Source organism: Gymnogyps californianus, chromosome 7 (genome assembly GCF_018139145.2).
Source record: "Gymnogyps californianus isolate 813 chromosome 7, ASM1813914v2, whole genome shotgun sequence".
Taxonomy (NCBI): domain Eukaryota; kingdom Metazoa; phylum Chordata; class Aves; order Accipitriformes; family Cathartidae; genus Gymnogyps; species Gymnogyps californianus.
In genome coordinates this window covers 5,850,791-5,867,461 of record NC_059477.1, presented here as the reverse complement: position 1 = coordinate 5,867,461, position 16,671 = coordinate 5,850,791, and the positions used below count along the sequence as shown (strand labels likewise).

General features: G+C 41.6%; 1 protein-coding gene across 1 annotated transcript in view; it reads left to right on the top strand.

Annotated features, from left to right (window-relative positions):
* Nucleotides 1-16,212, top strand: part of CPS1 (carbamoyl-phosphate synthase 1) — a 103,903-nt gene extending 87,691 nt beyond the window's left edge. The window contains exons 34-40 of the mRNA XM_050899842.1: nt 710-880; nt 3,521-3,595; nt 6,599-6,697; nt 12,082-12,141; nt 13,124-13,236; nt 13,779-13,908; nt 15,178-16,212. Coding sequence (XP_050755799.1) covers nt 710-880; nt 3,521-3,595; nt 6,599-6,697; nt 12,082-12,141; nt 13,124-13,236; nt 13,779-13,908; nt 15,178-15,276 — 747 coding nt within the window. The 3' untranslated portion in view covers nt 15,277-16,212. The remainder of the gene's footprint in view (nt 1-709; nt 881-3,520; nt 3,596-6,598; nt 6,698-12,081; nt 12,142-13,123; nt 13,237-13,778; nt 13,909-15,177) is intronic.
* The last annotated feature ends 459 nt before the right edge of the window (nt 16,213-16,671 follow it).

Below are 16,671 nucleotides of genomic sequence, written 5' to 3'. Positions count from 1 at the left end.
CACCTTTCTTCTGTTTCACACATAGTTATTCAGAAACTCCACAGAGGAAGAGAAGAGTTTTTTCCTTCTTTGCTTTCCCTCAGCTGTGCTTGCCTTCTCTCTGGATAAACCCCCCTTTTCCATTCTGTCTTACCTTACCTATTCTTGCCCCCCTTCACTCCCCCTTCGTTCTCACTTACAGCAATTACTCTTTTGCTAATGAACTCCATGGTCCACTTCTCAGCAGGATGCAGAACTTCTTTGTTTCTTGCTTGGGTCATGGAATGACTTCCACGTGTAGATGAGGAAAGTCGGTAAGGATAGCCCAGTCATTCATGAAGTACCATTACCATGGAAAAAGAACAAGGTGGGCTTCTAGAGGTTGTACCTAATGCCTGTGCATAAGTTTCCATGCCTCTTGCACATTAACTTAGGGTATAGTAAAACACATTTTCCGAAGTGAACTCTGGATTACTCTCAGTTCTAATATTCAGACAATAGAGATGAAACTCCGTTACAGAAGAACATCAGGTTCCTTGTATCTCGAGCTGGCCACTACCCATCCCTCATCACTGTTTGTAATATTGAACACAACTTCTGTCTCTTATTTGGCAATCTGAAGAGCATCTCTGCCAAGACGAGTAAGGACTGATTTCCAGAAATATGAATCAATCTATTTCTTCAGTGCACAGTGCCTGACCCTGGTATTTCTCCTTTTTAATCTTATTAGGTGATAGAGTGCAACTTGCGGGCTTCACGCTCCTTCCCTTTTGTATCAAAGACTCTGGGTGTGGACTTCATCGACGTGGCCACAAAAGTGATGATTGGAAAAGAGGTTAATGAGTCATCCCTCCCCACACTGGAACATCCCATTATTCCATCCAAATATGTTGGGATTAAGGTATGGGTTCCAAAAGAACACCAAAAAAAACCCACAACAGAGCCAGGACCTAGCACGTTAATAGGCAATTAGTATTTCAATGCCCAGAGAGAACAATTTACTCATTGGTCAAAGGCCAAATTGACCTTTTGTAGTTTCTGTCAAGATAATGTATATTGGGAATTTTAGAGAAAAATCAAAGGAAAATTATCCAGTGATTATTAACAAAATCAATCTTACTTTATTTCTTACTTCTAACCTACTCTGAATCATGTTTATGAACTGCATAATAAATACGCACTTGCAGAATTGAACACTGAAGTTCAGACTATTTCATAATACTATCTAATATATGTGTGGACATTACAAATTTGTGTTTTGAGTGCCACCCAGATTTTTTTTTCGGGATTTGAGACATGGGCTGTTGAACGCATGGAATCCCCTTTATGTACACCACCAGTTAAAATGGGGGTGAAAGTCTTGGATCATTTGATTTCAGTGGGGCCAAGATTTTACTTTTCCTAATTACTAAGCTTATATAGCACCCAAGATAGCAAAGGGTACTGTAGATATTTTTGAATACTTAATGGAAGAAAAAAAATTAATTGAAGTTCCTAATCATAAAAATCTAGAACAGCAGTGCAGAAAATAAAATGGATAATGAGAATTGTTTATACAGAAACTTTCAAGCTTTAATAGCTTCCATATCAAGTGAAAATTGAGGAAACAGAAAACACCTAACATCTTTCTACTAATAAAATGTTCAGACCTATTAAAATGCAAGCCAAATCTGTGGCCCAGGCCAGCTCAGGTTATTGGCAAGCCAGTCAGTCTAGAAGTAGCTTCACATTTTATTTTGATGCCACAGATAGGCATTATCTGAAATTCTAATCTGAGACTTTTTTTTTTTGTGAGTCTTATTTATTTTTATAAATTTCTGTTATTTAGACCTGGGGCTTCTGCACTGTTGTCAGCTAAACTGTCAAGAGTTTCGTCTCTCCTGGGAATGCTGGCTACAGAGCGGAAAACCCAACTATATTCTTGAAAACTTCACTACAAAGCCTTTTCTACTGCTTATGTTCTGTGTGGACTTGTCAAATATAATAACCTGCTAATACCTTTGGAAATGCTAAACTTTGAAAAATATTCCAGTTAAACCTGGTTCTTGTTATTCTTGCATCGTATTTTCTGTCCTCTTATGTTTTTATTGCTCGGAATATTTGCATGGAAATGGGATTTTCTTTCTCCAGCAGTTCTTAAATGCTCTGAAAAGAGAATATGAAACTCTTTTCTTCTTTCTCAACATAGCTGCTCCTTTGTGGATTTGGAGTCCCACCGTTTTAGCTTTAGTGACTGAAATATTGTCTTGCCATGTTTTCTTGCAGAGTGATGCAAGTATCATGGCTTGACCAAGATTAAATCCTGGATAGAGCATGACTGACTAAGTTTTAAATAGAATTTATTTGCAGTACCAGAGTCTGCTCCTGCTGATGCATTTTCATCTTCATGGCAGACAAAAGTTAGGGAGCTGGTGGAAGGCTTTGTTGCTTGTTACCTTTCAAGACAATATGTGCATTAAAAAGTAATCCACCTTGACTGCCATATCTCAGCTTGAGACTGTAGAGTTGGCCACTGTAAAAATTTTCTCTTTACTTATAGAAGAAGCTAAACTGACCTAAAAGTCACGAAGACACGTGACATTTTTTGAGAAACCTTTTGCAATGCATTTCTGCTGTCACATTTTAGTTGGTCATTGTTAGGTGTCATGAAACAGCAGCTGTCTTGACTGCAGTGTTACCCTCAGAGACTTCCAAGAACAGAATTATGTCTTTGGATTTAAAAATAGATTCTTTTTTAAGCAGCAAGGATGCTGTCTTTATGCAAATGCGATTAGTAGTTTAAGATGTAGAGAAGCCCTACAGAAAATTATTCCGTAGCAGAAAATTTGTTCCATGTTTGCCACATGTGGTCATTGGATCTTTAACAGAGTTTCTTTCTCTCCCTCTTTTTTTTTTTTTTTTAAGGTTAAATTAGACGGGAGAACTCAGAGACCACAGTGACCTAAGTCCTCAGATAATGATAATGATCAGGGGTTTTAATATTTTCATACAAAAGATTAAAAAAAAATTATGGGTGTGTATTTTGGGGTGGGAGAGGGAAAATATGAAAATCATTTGCAAAGTTTCATCTGGTTTACACCAGAAGAGTGCGTTCTTGTGGAATGGTTTGATTCCCATGAATCAAAAATTTCTGTTGAAGAACAGTTTTCTCAGAAAAACTGACTGGCTTCAGATAGTATCTCTCCTTGTTTCATGAATTAGATGCTTCACAGCCTTTCTGTTTTAAAATGTGTCCTAAAAATGATAGTGATAGTGGGCTACCACAGATTAGAAATCTGCCATCAGAATGTGAGCAGGACTGCAAGAGTTAGAAGGATGATTTATTGGTGAAATACATGTTTATTTGTTCCAGTTCATCATCAAGATGCTGGGGGAACTCATTTGCAACGTACATTTGCTTTTTTTGGATTAATTCATGTCTGTCTCTTTCTGTCATTACCAAGTGTAGCTGGATTTTTTTTTGTGGTTTTTTTTTTTTTTTTTTAAAATGATCCATTAAATTTTCATTCTTTTTCTCCCTCCCCCCTCTTTCTCTCACCAGGCCCCAATGTTTTCTTGGTCTCGGCTGAGAGATGCTGACCCTGTTCTCCGATGTGAAATGGCCTCTACTGGGGAGGTATCTTTTAGATTTGCTATTTTTTTTTAAACCAAGTTGCCTTTAAACATCATGAATCTTTGAAAGTGATCTTATTACTGCCTGAATCATGATGGCATCTGTAGCTTCTTCAGAAAATTGAAAACATCTTTCTTAGCTGTAAAAATACATTGTCCTGGAAAAACCAGTTTATTCAGCCACTGGATGTCTCTCTTTACCTGCATGTCAGCTCCCAGTTGGACCTGGTTGGTGTGACAGCCTGAAATGAGTTTATCTGAGAGCTGTCAGGTTCTGGGAGGTTCTCAGTGTGTCAGTCCATTTTATGAATCACCTGCTTCTAGACAGACAAGTGCTTACAGCTTTCAAAACCCCCCATCGACACATGCCAGAATAGCAATATCGAGACTCCAGGTCACGAGCGTTTGGTCTTGGAACGTGCTAGTTACTTAAAGGCAACAAATGTGTGTGGTGATATTTCTGTTGTTGCCTGGTAACCAAGGCATGTCCCAAGGTGCAAAAGGCAAGAAAGAGTGAATAAAATGTGATGGCTGCAGTACTGACTGTCGATAGGATGAGGGGGAGACTGGGCTACTTTACCCACTCTTTCTACAGCAGGGCTGTGAGGCGCTTCTGAAATGTGTCTCTGGTGTATGCATGGCACACTATAAAGGCACAAAGCTGTTCCTCTTCCTGTGTAGGCTCAGCACTGATGGGAGCCCTCACCCCTCAAGGAGTACAGGTTTCTGTCTACATCATTTGAAGATATATTAACTCATCTAGAACAAAGAGGTTTGTTGATGAGTTATTGCTGAGCTGTGAATAGCTTCCGTAGATATACCCAAGCTATCTTTAAACTTGCTTGCTCTGTTACTTCTAAAAAAGAGTTGTGGTAGCAAGAAACTTATTCTGGGCTAGAAAGCCCACTTGGGAAGTGATTAAATACTGAGGCAATTAGATTAGGCTTAACTCGGCTCTACCATAGCTAGGCAGGTGGCAGAGTCTGGGCTGCTCCATTTGAAATGAGCTTGGGTATGTCTACATGAGCTATTTTCATTAGGAAACACTTAGCATTTTAGTGTGAAAAATTACTATACCCAGATACAAGGTAAGAACAGCCTTAGGTCTCCCACATCTCTCCAGAATTACTTTATTTTGCTCTTCGTAATGTGTGGCAAATCAGTATTGCAGAAGATTTCCTTTCAGTGTAGTTAATGGGCAGAAAAAAGCCAAGTGACTTCCGTCACTTCCTTATTTTCAGAACAAAATTGACTACACAGACACTACAACCCCTTCCCCCCCTCCCCCCCCCAAAAAAAAAGGAATAAAAATGTAACTAACGGCAAGAATTATTTTTCTGAGCTTTACATGGAGTTAGAGATTACCTTGATCATAAAGGAGGGATTATTAACTTTTATGAGTTGGAAAGATCCATATTCACAAATGCCATAAAATGTGACAGTTATGAAAGTCTTTCTTACGAGTGAAGTAAGGATAATAACTTGCTTTGGGTAAAATGCTCAATTATTCCTCAGAGACATTTTTCACACACAGAGCTTGATTTGGGCTTGAATTTGTCACATCTATCTGGCAGACATGTATTTTGCTGGAAGTCGTGGTTCCCACAACAGTAGAAGACGCTGTGCTGGGGGTCCCTTTGAGCATTGTGGCTGTTTTGACCACACCGTAATGATAAACCTCTCCTGGCAAGCTGGAAACCCCTGGTCCAAGCCTAGAACACAGGGGGCTGTCCGCTACCATGGAAAGTCCAGGACATGCGTAACCCCTCAGCCAGATACACTGTAGAACGGACTGAACACTCAAGGATGAGTTTTTAGAGAAAAGCTGAGATACTAGTTGTGGTGATTTTTTTTTTTTTTTTTTTTTAATCCCTTCCCTTGTGGGATTTTTGTTTGGTTGGTGGTTCTTTTTTTACTTCAGAAGATCTGGCAAATCATCATTTGTTCTTCTTCTTACATGAAATACTGGTTTCTGCTCACCATGGTAACAGTGAGACCATGAATGTGAGGGCTCACTCTGTGATGGGAAGGACCATAAGAGGAAAATGGGAGAGCAATTCTCAATCAGACCCTTTATCCCATCTGTATACGCGTGTAGATTTATTTCAAAGAGAAAAATCTGTGACAGTTTCTGCTTCTGACTGTTTTTCAACAAGTGTGGAGTTGGCCAGAAAAAGTGAGGGTTGTTTGGGTTTGGTTTTTTTTTTTTTCTTTTTTAACTTTCACAAAAGCTCATGCATTCCTCTTTTTGTCATCAGAATTCCAAATTTTGGTAAGGAACACAGTTTAGTTCTTTCAGAAGATCATTACCGTATGACAGTCTGTAAGCAACTGAGCTCCACAGGCAGTTCTGAATGATGGAAAACAGCTAAATGATTTTTACTGCTTTCTTTATCAAGTTTTTGTTTATATAAAATAAATTATTATGAATTGGCATGATTGCTTTGTTGTTTTCCTAAGTACATACTAACATTTTACTTGAATTTTGTACATCTGTGGACTTTTAATGGAAAAGCATCTTTATATACTGTGGTTTATCTTCACAAGAAATGCCAGAAGTACATGACAGCACAAGCGCTGTCTTACCTCAGTTTGCAGTGTACACACAGAGAAACATGCCTGCATGCAGAACACTCGTTGGTATTTAAGCATTATATAATGTTAAACAATTTGCAGTGCACTTGCAAACATTGGAGCAGAGGCTGTGTACAGCATTCCCATAACTCAGCAGAATCAATTGTTGTTACTCCTTGGTGTGCTGTTTGAAACTAAAGCGTTGCTTATTCCTTCGTTATTGCTTCATTAAAATTACGAGATTTGTCTGTAATGATTTTCTGATTTATTTTTTTCCCCCCTCTGCCTGCAGGCTCCATGCAAAAGCAGTCTGATTCTGCATGAAGGAGTCAAAAGAGCCTATTTAACAATTTTCCTGTTTCTTTTTAAAGCAATGTTTTTGGATTGTTTTTGTTTTTTCCCCTCATGCCACCTTCTTTGTGCCTTTTCCCAGGTCGCATGCTTTGGGGAGGATGTGTACTCTGCCTTCCAGAAGGCTATGCTTGCCACAGGGTTTACATTTCCTAAGGAAGGAATTTTGATTGGAATCCAGGTAAGTCCTAAAAATCAAAGCTGAGAAAGGACTGACACAGAGGAACTCAGTAACTGTTGCCTTGTTTTCATTCATGTGTCTTTATGGCTTAAATATGTTTCTCTGCAATCCGTCTTGACGTGCAGTAAGACAGTGAGGAACAAACACCATGGAGAGATCTTTACTGGATTCCCTGGGGCTGGCCTGTTTGGTTTTTTTTTTCCGTCTGGCTCCTGATAGTTTCTACTGGGAGCTGCAGAAGTTTGCTGGGGGCAAACCCCCAGGATTGCTGCAAACAGAGGCCTGGGATCAGAGAGTTAGAAGCCACCTTCCTGTGGGGAACAAAGCCCGTAGATGATCAGTTCAGAGAAACGTCCCAGCTAGAACTCAGAGCCTACTCCTTGCTCCTTCCCAAACGGGAACCCTGGGGATGCTGCTTCCCAATCCTGATATATAAACTCCCTTCATCTGTACATTGCCTCTTGCCCTTTTGAAAGCAGTTCCCCTCCATGCCCCCCGCCCCCCCCCCCCCCAAAACAGTGAGATGGTTTCCATACTGCAAAGCTGGACCTGCTAAGCTTTCCCCATAGATGCATGTATTTCATTCCAGGCAGAGCTGTAGTGTTGTCTGATAGTGTAGAAGACATGATATTGTTAGGGTGTTGTGTGGCTACTTATTGGTGTAACACTGTCAGGCAATGAGACCTCCACCAGGCATGGCACTGTCACGTTCCTCTCCTCATTGGAGTCATGATGGGAATGTACTTGAGTGCAGTGGGGCAAGGGATTAAAGGACAACAGTCTTCACCCTGCAGCCTGCTTTCCTGGCTCCCTAGAGGCATGGCTGCCATTATTGCTTTCCCTGTTTGATGATGGTGTGTGGTCAATATTGTTCCCTACCATGCAGCTCCTATCAGCTAGGAGTAAGTAGCTCAGAAAGGAAGAACCAACGCTACATTTGTTTAGGAATGTTTCTGGTTTCTGTATCTTGCCAGAGCTCTCTCCTCTTAGGGACTGCCTGTCAGACCCATATTCTGCAGGTCCAGTGATTCCATACCAGACTAGAGCTTGGACTTTAGGGTTTCATCTCTTGCTGTCAGCATCCCTCAAAGTTGCTATACGTGACAAAGTTTAAATGGTGTCATTATGGGAATGTCCTCCAGTGCAATGGCTTCTGCAAACAGCCTTTACATGAGGCAGTTTGGGATGGGTTTGCCTTAGGAACAGCCCTGCACCATTCACAGTTCTGTATCAGTAAGGAGGATGTGTGTTTCAGGATGAAAAGGTAGCTAGGCAGAAAAGAAAAAAGTGTTGGTTCTTTGTCACAGGATAGTTACCAACTGCAGGAGGTGCTGAAGTCAGATACACTTGTAAACTTTGAGATGTGTGTAAGTTCCTCAAAAAAATTCAGACATTTCCACTGCAACTAGAACATTCTTGGGCCCCATAAAGGCAACTGATTGCCTCCTGCCATTTCCCCATTGTGCTTGTAACAAGCTTATGCCCTACATGATTGCATAAAGCCAATAAAACAAAAAAATAGAACAGATGAATTTTCGTCAGACAACTAGGGTGTGCGAAATGAGTTGGGCTGTCTGTGCCAGGAGAAGATGTGAAGGAAGTGTGTGAAAAGTGGCCAGAAAGGAATGTGACTTCTGCTAACACAGATTACCACTTAGTGCTTAAATATACACATATATACACACATCTATGGATTGAAGCTGTTGCTCTAAGTTACCTCAAATTAGCAGAAAAGTCTTTGCTTGCTACCTAGATAAAGTTTAAAAGTTCAGTATGAAACTCTGGGCAGTTGGTACTGTATGTCTACTGTATATCTAATCACTGCAGATTTTAAAACAGCATTTTAAAAAGGTGAAAAGAAAAGCTAGGGGAAGAAAAAAGGAGAGAGCCCAGTGTTTAAAATTTAAGCCTGTTTTCCTGATAGCAGCTAAAAGGGAACAGGCAGCAAAGAGTAATTTCAGCTATAGAAAGCATTTATGTAGGTTCTGTGTCAGTATATGTTAAACTGAGCCAAATGTTCTTTGTACAAAGGTCTTAAGAAAAAAAAGGGGGGGAAAAAAAGATAAAACAACCCCAAAATCTCAACCATCCAAACCTTTTAAAAGTAACAAGATTCTGTCCTTTTTAATGAGTGGTTTACAGTTCATTTTCTTGCAAAAGAAACTTGAAAACAATAGATCAATTGCTTAAAGGTCTCTCTTCATCTCAGCATATTTCTTATATGATTAAACTCCAAAACAAGGAGTGTAAAGTTAATGCTGAGAACCACGTATTTATCCCTCACCACTCTGGAGTTTGTCACCTACCTACTTGTCGATGGTCCGTTTCCAAACAGAGGGGAAATAAAGCCTTGTGAGAAGGGAAGGTTGAAATGCTGACCTAGCCCTGATGTGTAGACTATGAGTGGTCTTCCCTGAGTATTATAGGCTGGAGGAAAGGGGAGCCCCTCACTGCAGAAACAAGAGGCACAAGGAATGCGGCATAAGGCGGGCTGTGAACACCAGCAGTGTTGTTCTCATTTTAATCACAAACATGAGGTCATCTACCTCAAACTAGCAAAGTTGTCAGTGTATTCTCAGAGGGGAAATACAGGCTCAGAAGGACAGATACCAGGTCACCCCTCTCCACGGTCACTTAATGTTTAAATGTCATTGCTGTGATGGGGTGGAGGTCCCTCCCCAGGCAGAGGCCCCTGGCTTTCAAACTGCAGGATGGTTTCTGCAAGCTGTTCTGGTGCACTCGGGGCTCATTCTTGTCAGGAGCATGTACGCCAGCCCACTTGGTTGTCTCTGAGGAAGGTGCTATGTGGATGGTGAACTCAAAACATACCCCGCTTTTAGAGGCTTCATTGCTTTATGACTAGCAGCTTGCTCTGATTTTTAGACTGGACTTCTAGCTCTTGCAGAGAGAGAAATAAGAAGCCAAATGGTCTTGAATTCTGCTTCCCTTAAAAGTACCTAGGCTCAACATATTTAGGTTATTCAGTACACTGCACCTTTTATGCCACTGCTATTAATTATGTTGAGGTGAGAGGAGGCTGCCTTCTTGAAGGTGAAAGTCAAATAGATGTAGTTAACAATAGTAGAGAGGGAGATCTTAGTGTCCTTGCAAACGTTTCACTCTGGGGTATTTTGCAAATCAAGAGTAAAATGGCTGTGCTGTGATCTGCAGTCCAAACAGGTCCCAATACACCCAGGTAATGAACCCAGCCTTGCTGAGGGGCTTCCATGTTGGTGTACTTACAGGTTGCAGTTCCAGTGGTAATCCTACTAGGGCCACGCAGAAATGTTGCTAACAAAGTAATCATCCTCAAGGTCAAACAGACGAGCGCTCCTTGACATCTGTGGGACAGCACAAGGCAGGTTGGGCAGCCAGCCAGGACCACAAGTCCGCTGGATTGTCCTTCAGTTGTGAACGCTCTCTGACATTGCACAGGTTGAGGTTCCCCAGGATTTTAAAGGCCTGATGCTCTCCCAGGGTAAATGGAGTACGGCTTTCTTGTTAGACAAATGAATCTCTGCCAGTTTATGCAAGCTGATAATCTGACCTCTTTTCTTTTCACAATTCTGAGAAATCTATGATGCTGAAAGCCTGAGTCTGCCATTAAATAATTTATATTTTATGCAAGAGGAGTTGAAAAGCTCACTTTATTTTCTTTCCTGATTGGGCTATTCAGTGATATCTCTGGGATGGAGTGCATCTGTCTTACATCTGTGCTGGTGACCACGAGATGCGGAAAGCATTGATGGAGTATTTTATTTTTAAATCCCAGCACTCCAAGTCTGTTGTTTCAAGGTAACCTTCTGCCTTGGTTCCTTACGTACAAGAATTTTTGCATGCTCCACAGTGGATTTGGATACAGAATTCCAGATTATCACAGGAGATGAGCTGGCTTCATTTTGAGCTGGATCTTAGTGAGAACTGGTGTAGCTGTATTGAATTAACTGAGGATGTAGCCCTTTACAAATAGCAAGGCATGCTAGGAAACATGAGAGAGAGGTTATAAGAAAAAGAACTTTTCCAATAAAGGAAAAAGAATACAATTCTCCTACAATAAATATCTTCCACTAAATAAATCTGCTTGTACTTTTCACCTTTAGTAACTAATGGTTTCTTACACAGGTTCTTTCAGCCAGCTTGTAAATCTGAGGCTGCTCCGATGCAAGCTGACAGCTGTAATTTCTTTTCATGGAAAGGCTGTTTTATGTGTCACAAGTGTTCAGTACATGTTTGATAGAAGTTTATAATACTGTTGTGAAAGCCAGCTCCCCTGACCAGAAGGCAGAACCGTTCTCTCTGACTGGGAGGCTGCCAACCCTGTCACATTGTATATTTATATTTTCCAGTTAGTGTACAGAACGAGATGGCTTTCAGAATGAGGTTCTTTCCAGAGTGCTCGAAAAAAACCCCCTGTTGACTCCTTTTCTTCATAGGAAATCATTCACCCTTCAGAATATTGCGCTCTCACCCATAAAGGTTAAGCTATTAGTAGCTCCAGCAGGGACAAGGGAGCTTGCGATAATCTTACTTGCAAATGGCCAGACCAGGCTAAGGTTAAAAGCAAGGTTTGGCCTGCCTTGGCAGTGAGAAGGGCATATGTTGCATCTGATCTTTGCATTGCTGTACCTTCAACATCCCAAAGAAAGCTATGCTGGGATCAAATTGTCACTCACTTGTTGCTCTAAAATGGCTTGTTCAAGTGCAGATGTCTACAGGAGGTTGTCTTATCTTTACTTCTTCTAAGTTATGTTGGATCTGGGTATGCATTATGAGAGAGTCTTTCAAAGGTACCCTAAGTACCTGGGCATTCAGGTCCTCATGGGAATAGGGTGTCCCAGTCTCCTGAGTGGTTTTGTGTTTTCCATTTCTATATGCCCATGGGAGTTAGAAATGAACTCATGCATACACAGGCTCTTCTTCACGTGAACTTGCAAACAGAGCATCCAAAGTCAGCCCAAAGCCTGTCCATATATGTTATCTGCCAGAAGAGAAGGCCAGATGTTTGAGTAATCAATGAAAAGATATTTAATTAAGAGCAGAGGAGACTCTAGTTGGTGTATTTGAGAAGGCAATTGCCCAGGTACTTAATATGCAGTAGTAAATCTTCTGTAGTTGCAGTTAAACTTAGTATGGGAACACTTACCCTGGTGTTGTAACAATATATGTCTTAGCTGGGAGTGACTTGAGCACAGGATCCAGACAGTTTTCTTGGAATGGCACTGTACATGCACATTCAGACACTTCTGCAGGCGCACACACACACACTCAGCACAGAAAGGTGTGTTTGCCTCTTAGCACAGTCTGGAGGAGCTTTGTCTTGCCTAACAAAACACTGTTTCTAAATCCTAGCTTTGATGCTGTATCTAATAAATTTCCTTTTTCAGAAGTCCTTCCGGCCTAGATTCCTCAGCGTAGCAGAACTACTGCATAAGGAAGGTTTTAAGGTAGGTGGTTTCAGTTATTTAAAGCTAGAGAGTTTTCAAAATCTGAAACATACTCAGCCTGCTACAGGAATGGAGAATGTTGGAGTTTATTTGGAGATAGAGAGAAAAAAGACGTTTCAAAGTACAACAGGGATTTTTAGCTGAGTGATCAGTAAAGTCAGCAGGTATCACCCAACTAAAAGTTTTCATGATTGTTTAATTGAACATATGGGACTGTCATGAGGGCAAGAACAACCTTGGCTCTGCTATCAGCCTGCAGCCAGTTGTCACATTATAAACTCCTCTAAGTTCTCCAAGAAACAAAAATGCCAACAGGATGCCATGTATGACAGGAAGGGAGGAAGAGGAAGCCTTTTGTATGGAGAAGGTCTTTACAGTGCTTCATCTTCAGTGATATTCACAAGCTGCAGACATATGAAATTTGTGGTGTTTACATCCCTCTTGTAGCTCTTCTGCATCATTTTGCATCCATATCCCTACTGAAAGGTAACTGATGACACAGCCACAGAAGATTGTTGAGAGCTTTTTAGTATTAAGTATTTAGTGCTATTTTCCTCAGTGGCATTAGTGTAACTACTGCATTTACAGTTCTGCCTTTCAAAACTTAGTGCTAGCCAACAATTGGGGGGGGGGGGGGTGGCAAAAAAAAAAAGGGGGCAATAAAAATTTGTACGTGATTGAACTTAAGCCCTATTGAAAATCAGAGGGATTTAGGTTTTCCTAAGCCACTTAACTGCTTCTGGATGTGTTACTACCATTCATTGACTATCTTCCATCAGCAAATCACAGATAACAGAAAGCTGGGAAAGCCATGCTGTTCTCTGTATGTGTCTCTGTATGGAGAGACACCCTTGTGATGGAAAAATGCCCTCCAAAATCAGCTCTGACAACCAGGCTGTGTGTTGGGTCAGACCCACATGAGTTAAATGAAAAGTTTCGGTGTTATGAAGCACACAGTAAGTAACCTTTTTTCCCTTAACAGCTTTATGCCACAGAAGCAACCTCGGACTGGCTCAATGCTAACAGTATCCCGGCAAATCCTGTGGCGTGGCCATCACAGGAAAGCCAGAATCCGAGCCTCCCTGTGGTCAGAAGGTAAGAGCAATACTCACCTTGTCAAATTTGTATTAACATCCAGGACAGCAAGGGGCAAATTGCTGGCCCTCTTGAGATCAATGATAGTGATTTAATGGGACTTCAGATTCAATCCAAAAGTTTTGTTTTATCTGATTCTGTCTGGAATTGCCACCGCAGGGAGGTTTCAGCTTAATTAATGAACATCTCATTGAACAGTCCTATTTAATATGGCTTGGATGTATTGCTCCGTGTTACATTTTCACGCAGGAATACGTGGGATCTGAATATTTAGCCTTTAACGACAGTCAGTTATGCCTTTAACAGAGTTGTGCTGAGCTGTATGAACGCTGAATATTGCTTTGCATCACTGAAGAGAACAGAAATAAAGCCCAAATTCCTGAGTCACAGCTTAGTGCCTTAACCCCTCAACCCTCCTTTCCTGGGATATAAGACTAAACTCAAATGAAAATTTTCATTGTTTACCTGCATGCCTGTGCTATTCATCATAGATTTTCATTAAGCAAGACACTGTGATACTGTCATGTGCATTGTCTCTTCAGGCTGGTAAGGGATGGGAAAATAGATCTGGTGATTAACCTGCCTAACAGCAACACCAAGTTTGTCCATGATAATTATGTGATCCGGAGGATGGCTATTGACAGTGGGATTGCTCTGCTCACTAATTTCCAGGTACTTCCCATGTTGTTCTTTCTCCTCTTAGTCACAAGAGCCTTCAGAACTTTCAAGCACTTGTGACCTTAGATTCCAGTGTGTTTGTACCCTCATTATCTCTGACAAATAATAATGTGCCTGAAAATCATGGCAACACAATTGTTTGAAAGTATTTTCTTTTTGCTACTATACAAAATAACATTGCTCAAAATAAAACAAAAAAAAGAAGAAAATCTTGAGTCCTGTACTGCAGCTGAAGTTGTTGCTGTATCATTTTCACTTCAGAGCAAACGTCTTGCACAGGATTGCCTGTAACATGTTTAAATTATGCATGGGAACAGGTTTTTTAGTGGGATGTTTTTCCAGTACGGTCCTTAACCTTACAGCAGGATGTAGCTGGGCTTTCTTGAATGATCCTTGGAGCAATCCAGTTCCAAAGTGCCATCCAAGTGGAATTGCTGCCTGTCCTGTTGTAGTCCCCAATTGCCAGTCATTATGTGTTTGTAGCTCCTGACAAACCCCTTTCACATACTGATAGGGGAAGAGATATTTGGTAATGCAAAGTGGGACTCCTGCTGCCAGCAGTACCTTGACTTCCTTTGCAAGTGGCTTCAACTGTCACAAAAGAGCCTCATCTGGCTCTCAATAAGCACAGCAGTCAAATTCCCGTTGATTTCAGTGGGCACTGATATGGAACCCAGTGACTTGAACTGGTGTCCAGCTGTGCAAAATCTTCTGCTGTGATTGGAGTAAGTGGAGAGTAGAGAGAATGCCAAGCTGTAAGTTCATAGACAGGATAATGCCAAACATGATTAGCAGGAATGGGAAATTGAAGACCCATCCTTTGCCTACTAGCAAAACACACACTGACAGCCAGAACAGGGGTCCCCATCCAAAATTTATTACCACACCTGCTTGATGCATTTCGTTTGAACGCTTTTGATTGAAGAGTTTTAATCTCTGAGTTTGAGAGAGGAAAACAACCTTGTGTTCTCTTAAAGGCTTGGGCTGTAGGGGGAAACAACAGCTCTCATGGGACAGAGCTGTGTTGCCAAGCAATCCCAGCACCTCTACATCTCTCCAGCTGGACAGGCAGGCTCCAGAGGGCTGGAGCCAACACCCATGCACAGTCACCTTGAAATTGGTATTGATTTGGATGGACTCAAGGACTGTACCTGCATAGGGTAGTTTCAGGGTGACAGTGTAGAAGTGTGGAGCCTGCTTTATTACTCAGCCTTCTGCAGAAGGCTTTGCAATGCTCAGTCCTCCTCTGTTTTATATTGACAGGTGACAAAGCTTTTTGCTGAAGCTGTCAAATACTCTGGGAAATTGGACTCCAGGAGTCTCTTCCACTACAGACAGTTTGACAATGGAAACACTGCATAGAAGAACTATCTCCAACCTGCAATCTTACTGCTTCTGGCAGCACAAAAGAGAGGGAATCTCAGATCATCCACCTAACCATCTTTCCATGTATTTTATAGCATCTGCACTGGTTGTTTTTCCAACTCACACAAACTAATTCCTAGCCAATACTTTTGATGGCTCATTGGAAAGCTGTCCTCTCCTCAGCCTCTCCACCATCTTCTCCCCATTTCCACACAGGATCAAATATTAGTTAGTTACTAGTTGGGTAGATCCAGACACCACCGTAGCAGAGGAGATGAAAGGAGATACAAGTGATCCTACATGGGTGGTGCTCCTTCTTTTCATAACCAAGCCTGCTTCTCCTTAGAAGTGTCTTCCTTGGGTCCATGCTCCCAGCTCTTCTCATGTTGGACTACTAGAACCTGGCCCCAAACTCCCACAGAAACACATGTAGCTTTCTCTTTCCACTGCTGATTATTGGGGATTTTACGACTTTATGTAACAATTAAACATCCTCCTGGTTGATCCACCCGATGATACCATGGATGCCTGCCATGGTGATGAGTGTGATAGGAGCTCTTTAAAGACAGATGAACGTGAATTCCCCGCAATTCCCTGCAACAGCTGACAGGCATGATGCAACTACTTTTTGTTTGGTTTTTAACCCTGGCCAAGAATCATCATCTTCAGCCTGTAGATTTGATGGGAGAGGAAGGCTGTATGTGTGTGTCCTAGAATTGCTTCCAAGTTCTGCTCAGCCCTTCAGGCTATTATTATTTTTCAAATTCTGGTTCAACATTCTGAATTCAGGTGGCTGTCCCTGTATCATAAAGGCTCTCTCTCAGCTTTGTGTCTGGCCTCAAAAGTGGAGAATTCCCCAAAGACTTCTGTGTGTTGCTGTCCAACATTTTGTGCCGTGATTGTGGGCATTAAAATTGAATCCTTTCAAAACGAGGTGAAAGTGTTGCAGTGCTTTACCCCTCCCAATTAGTGACCCCTTCACTTTCACTCCAGTCTTCTCTGCTGCTTTTTCAGCTCTGGCAACGCTTGCAAATGCTGCCCATGGAGCAGACACCCACTGTGCTACGTGGTGCATGTTATCACTTGCTGTATGTTACTACTTGCTGTCTGCGTGGCAAAAGACTTCAGCAGCTCTATGGCCAATGGCACTGCATCCTGCAGCATATACAGTGCCTGCCTCTAAATGTTTACCAGCTAAGGAACATATGTGTCTGTCTTCCCTCGTGTTGCAGTATGTACACAGCACGCCCTGGAGTCAGGAAGATTCAAAGTTGGACAACTTCTCTGATACTTGCTAGAGTAAGCTAAAGTGGAGCATTTTCCTCCAACCATGCTCTGTCTGCCTGAGATGCCAGACCCAGGGCACTGCTAGCTTGTAGTTACCTACCTCTT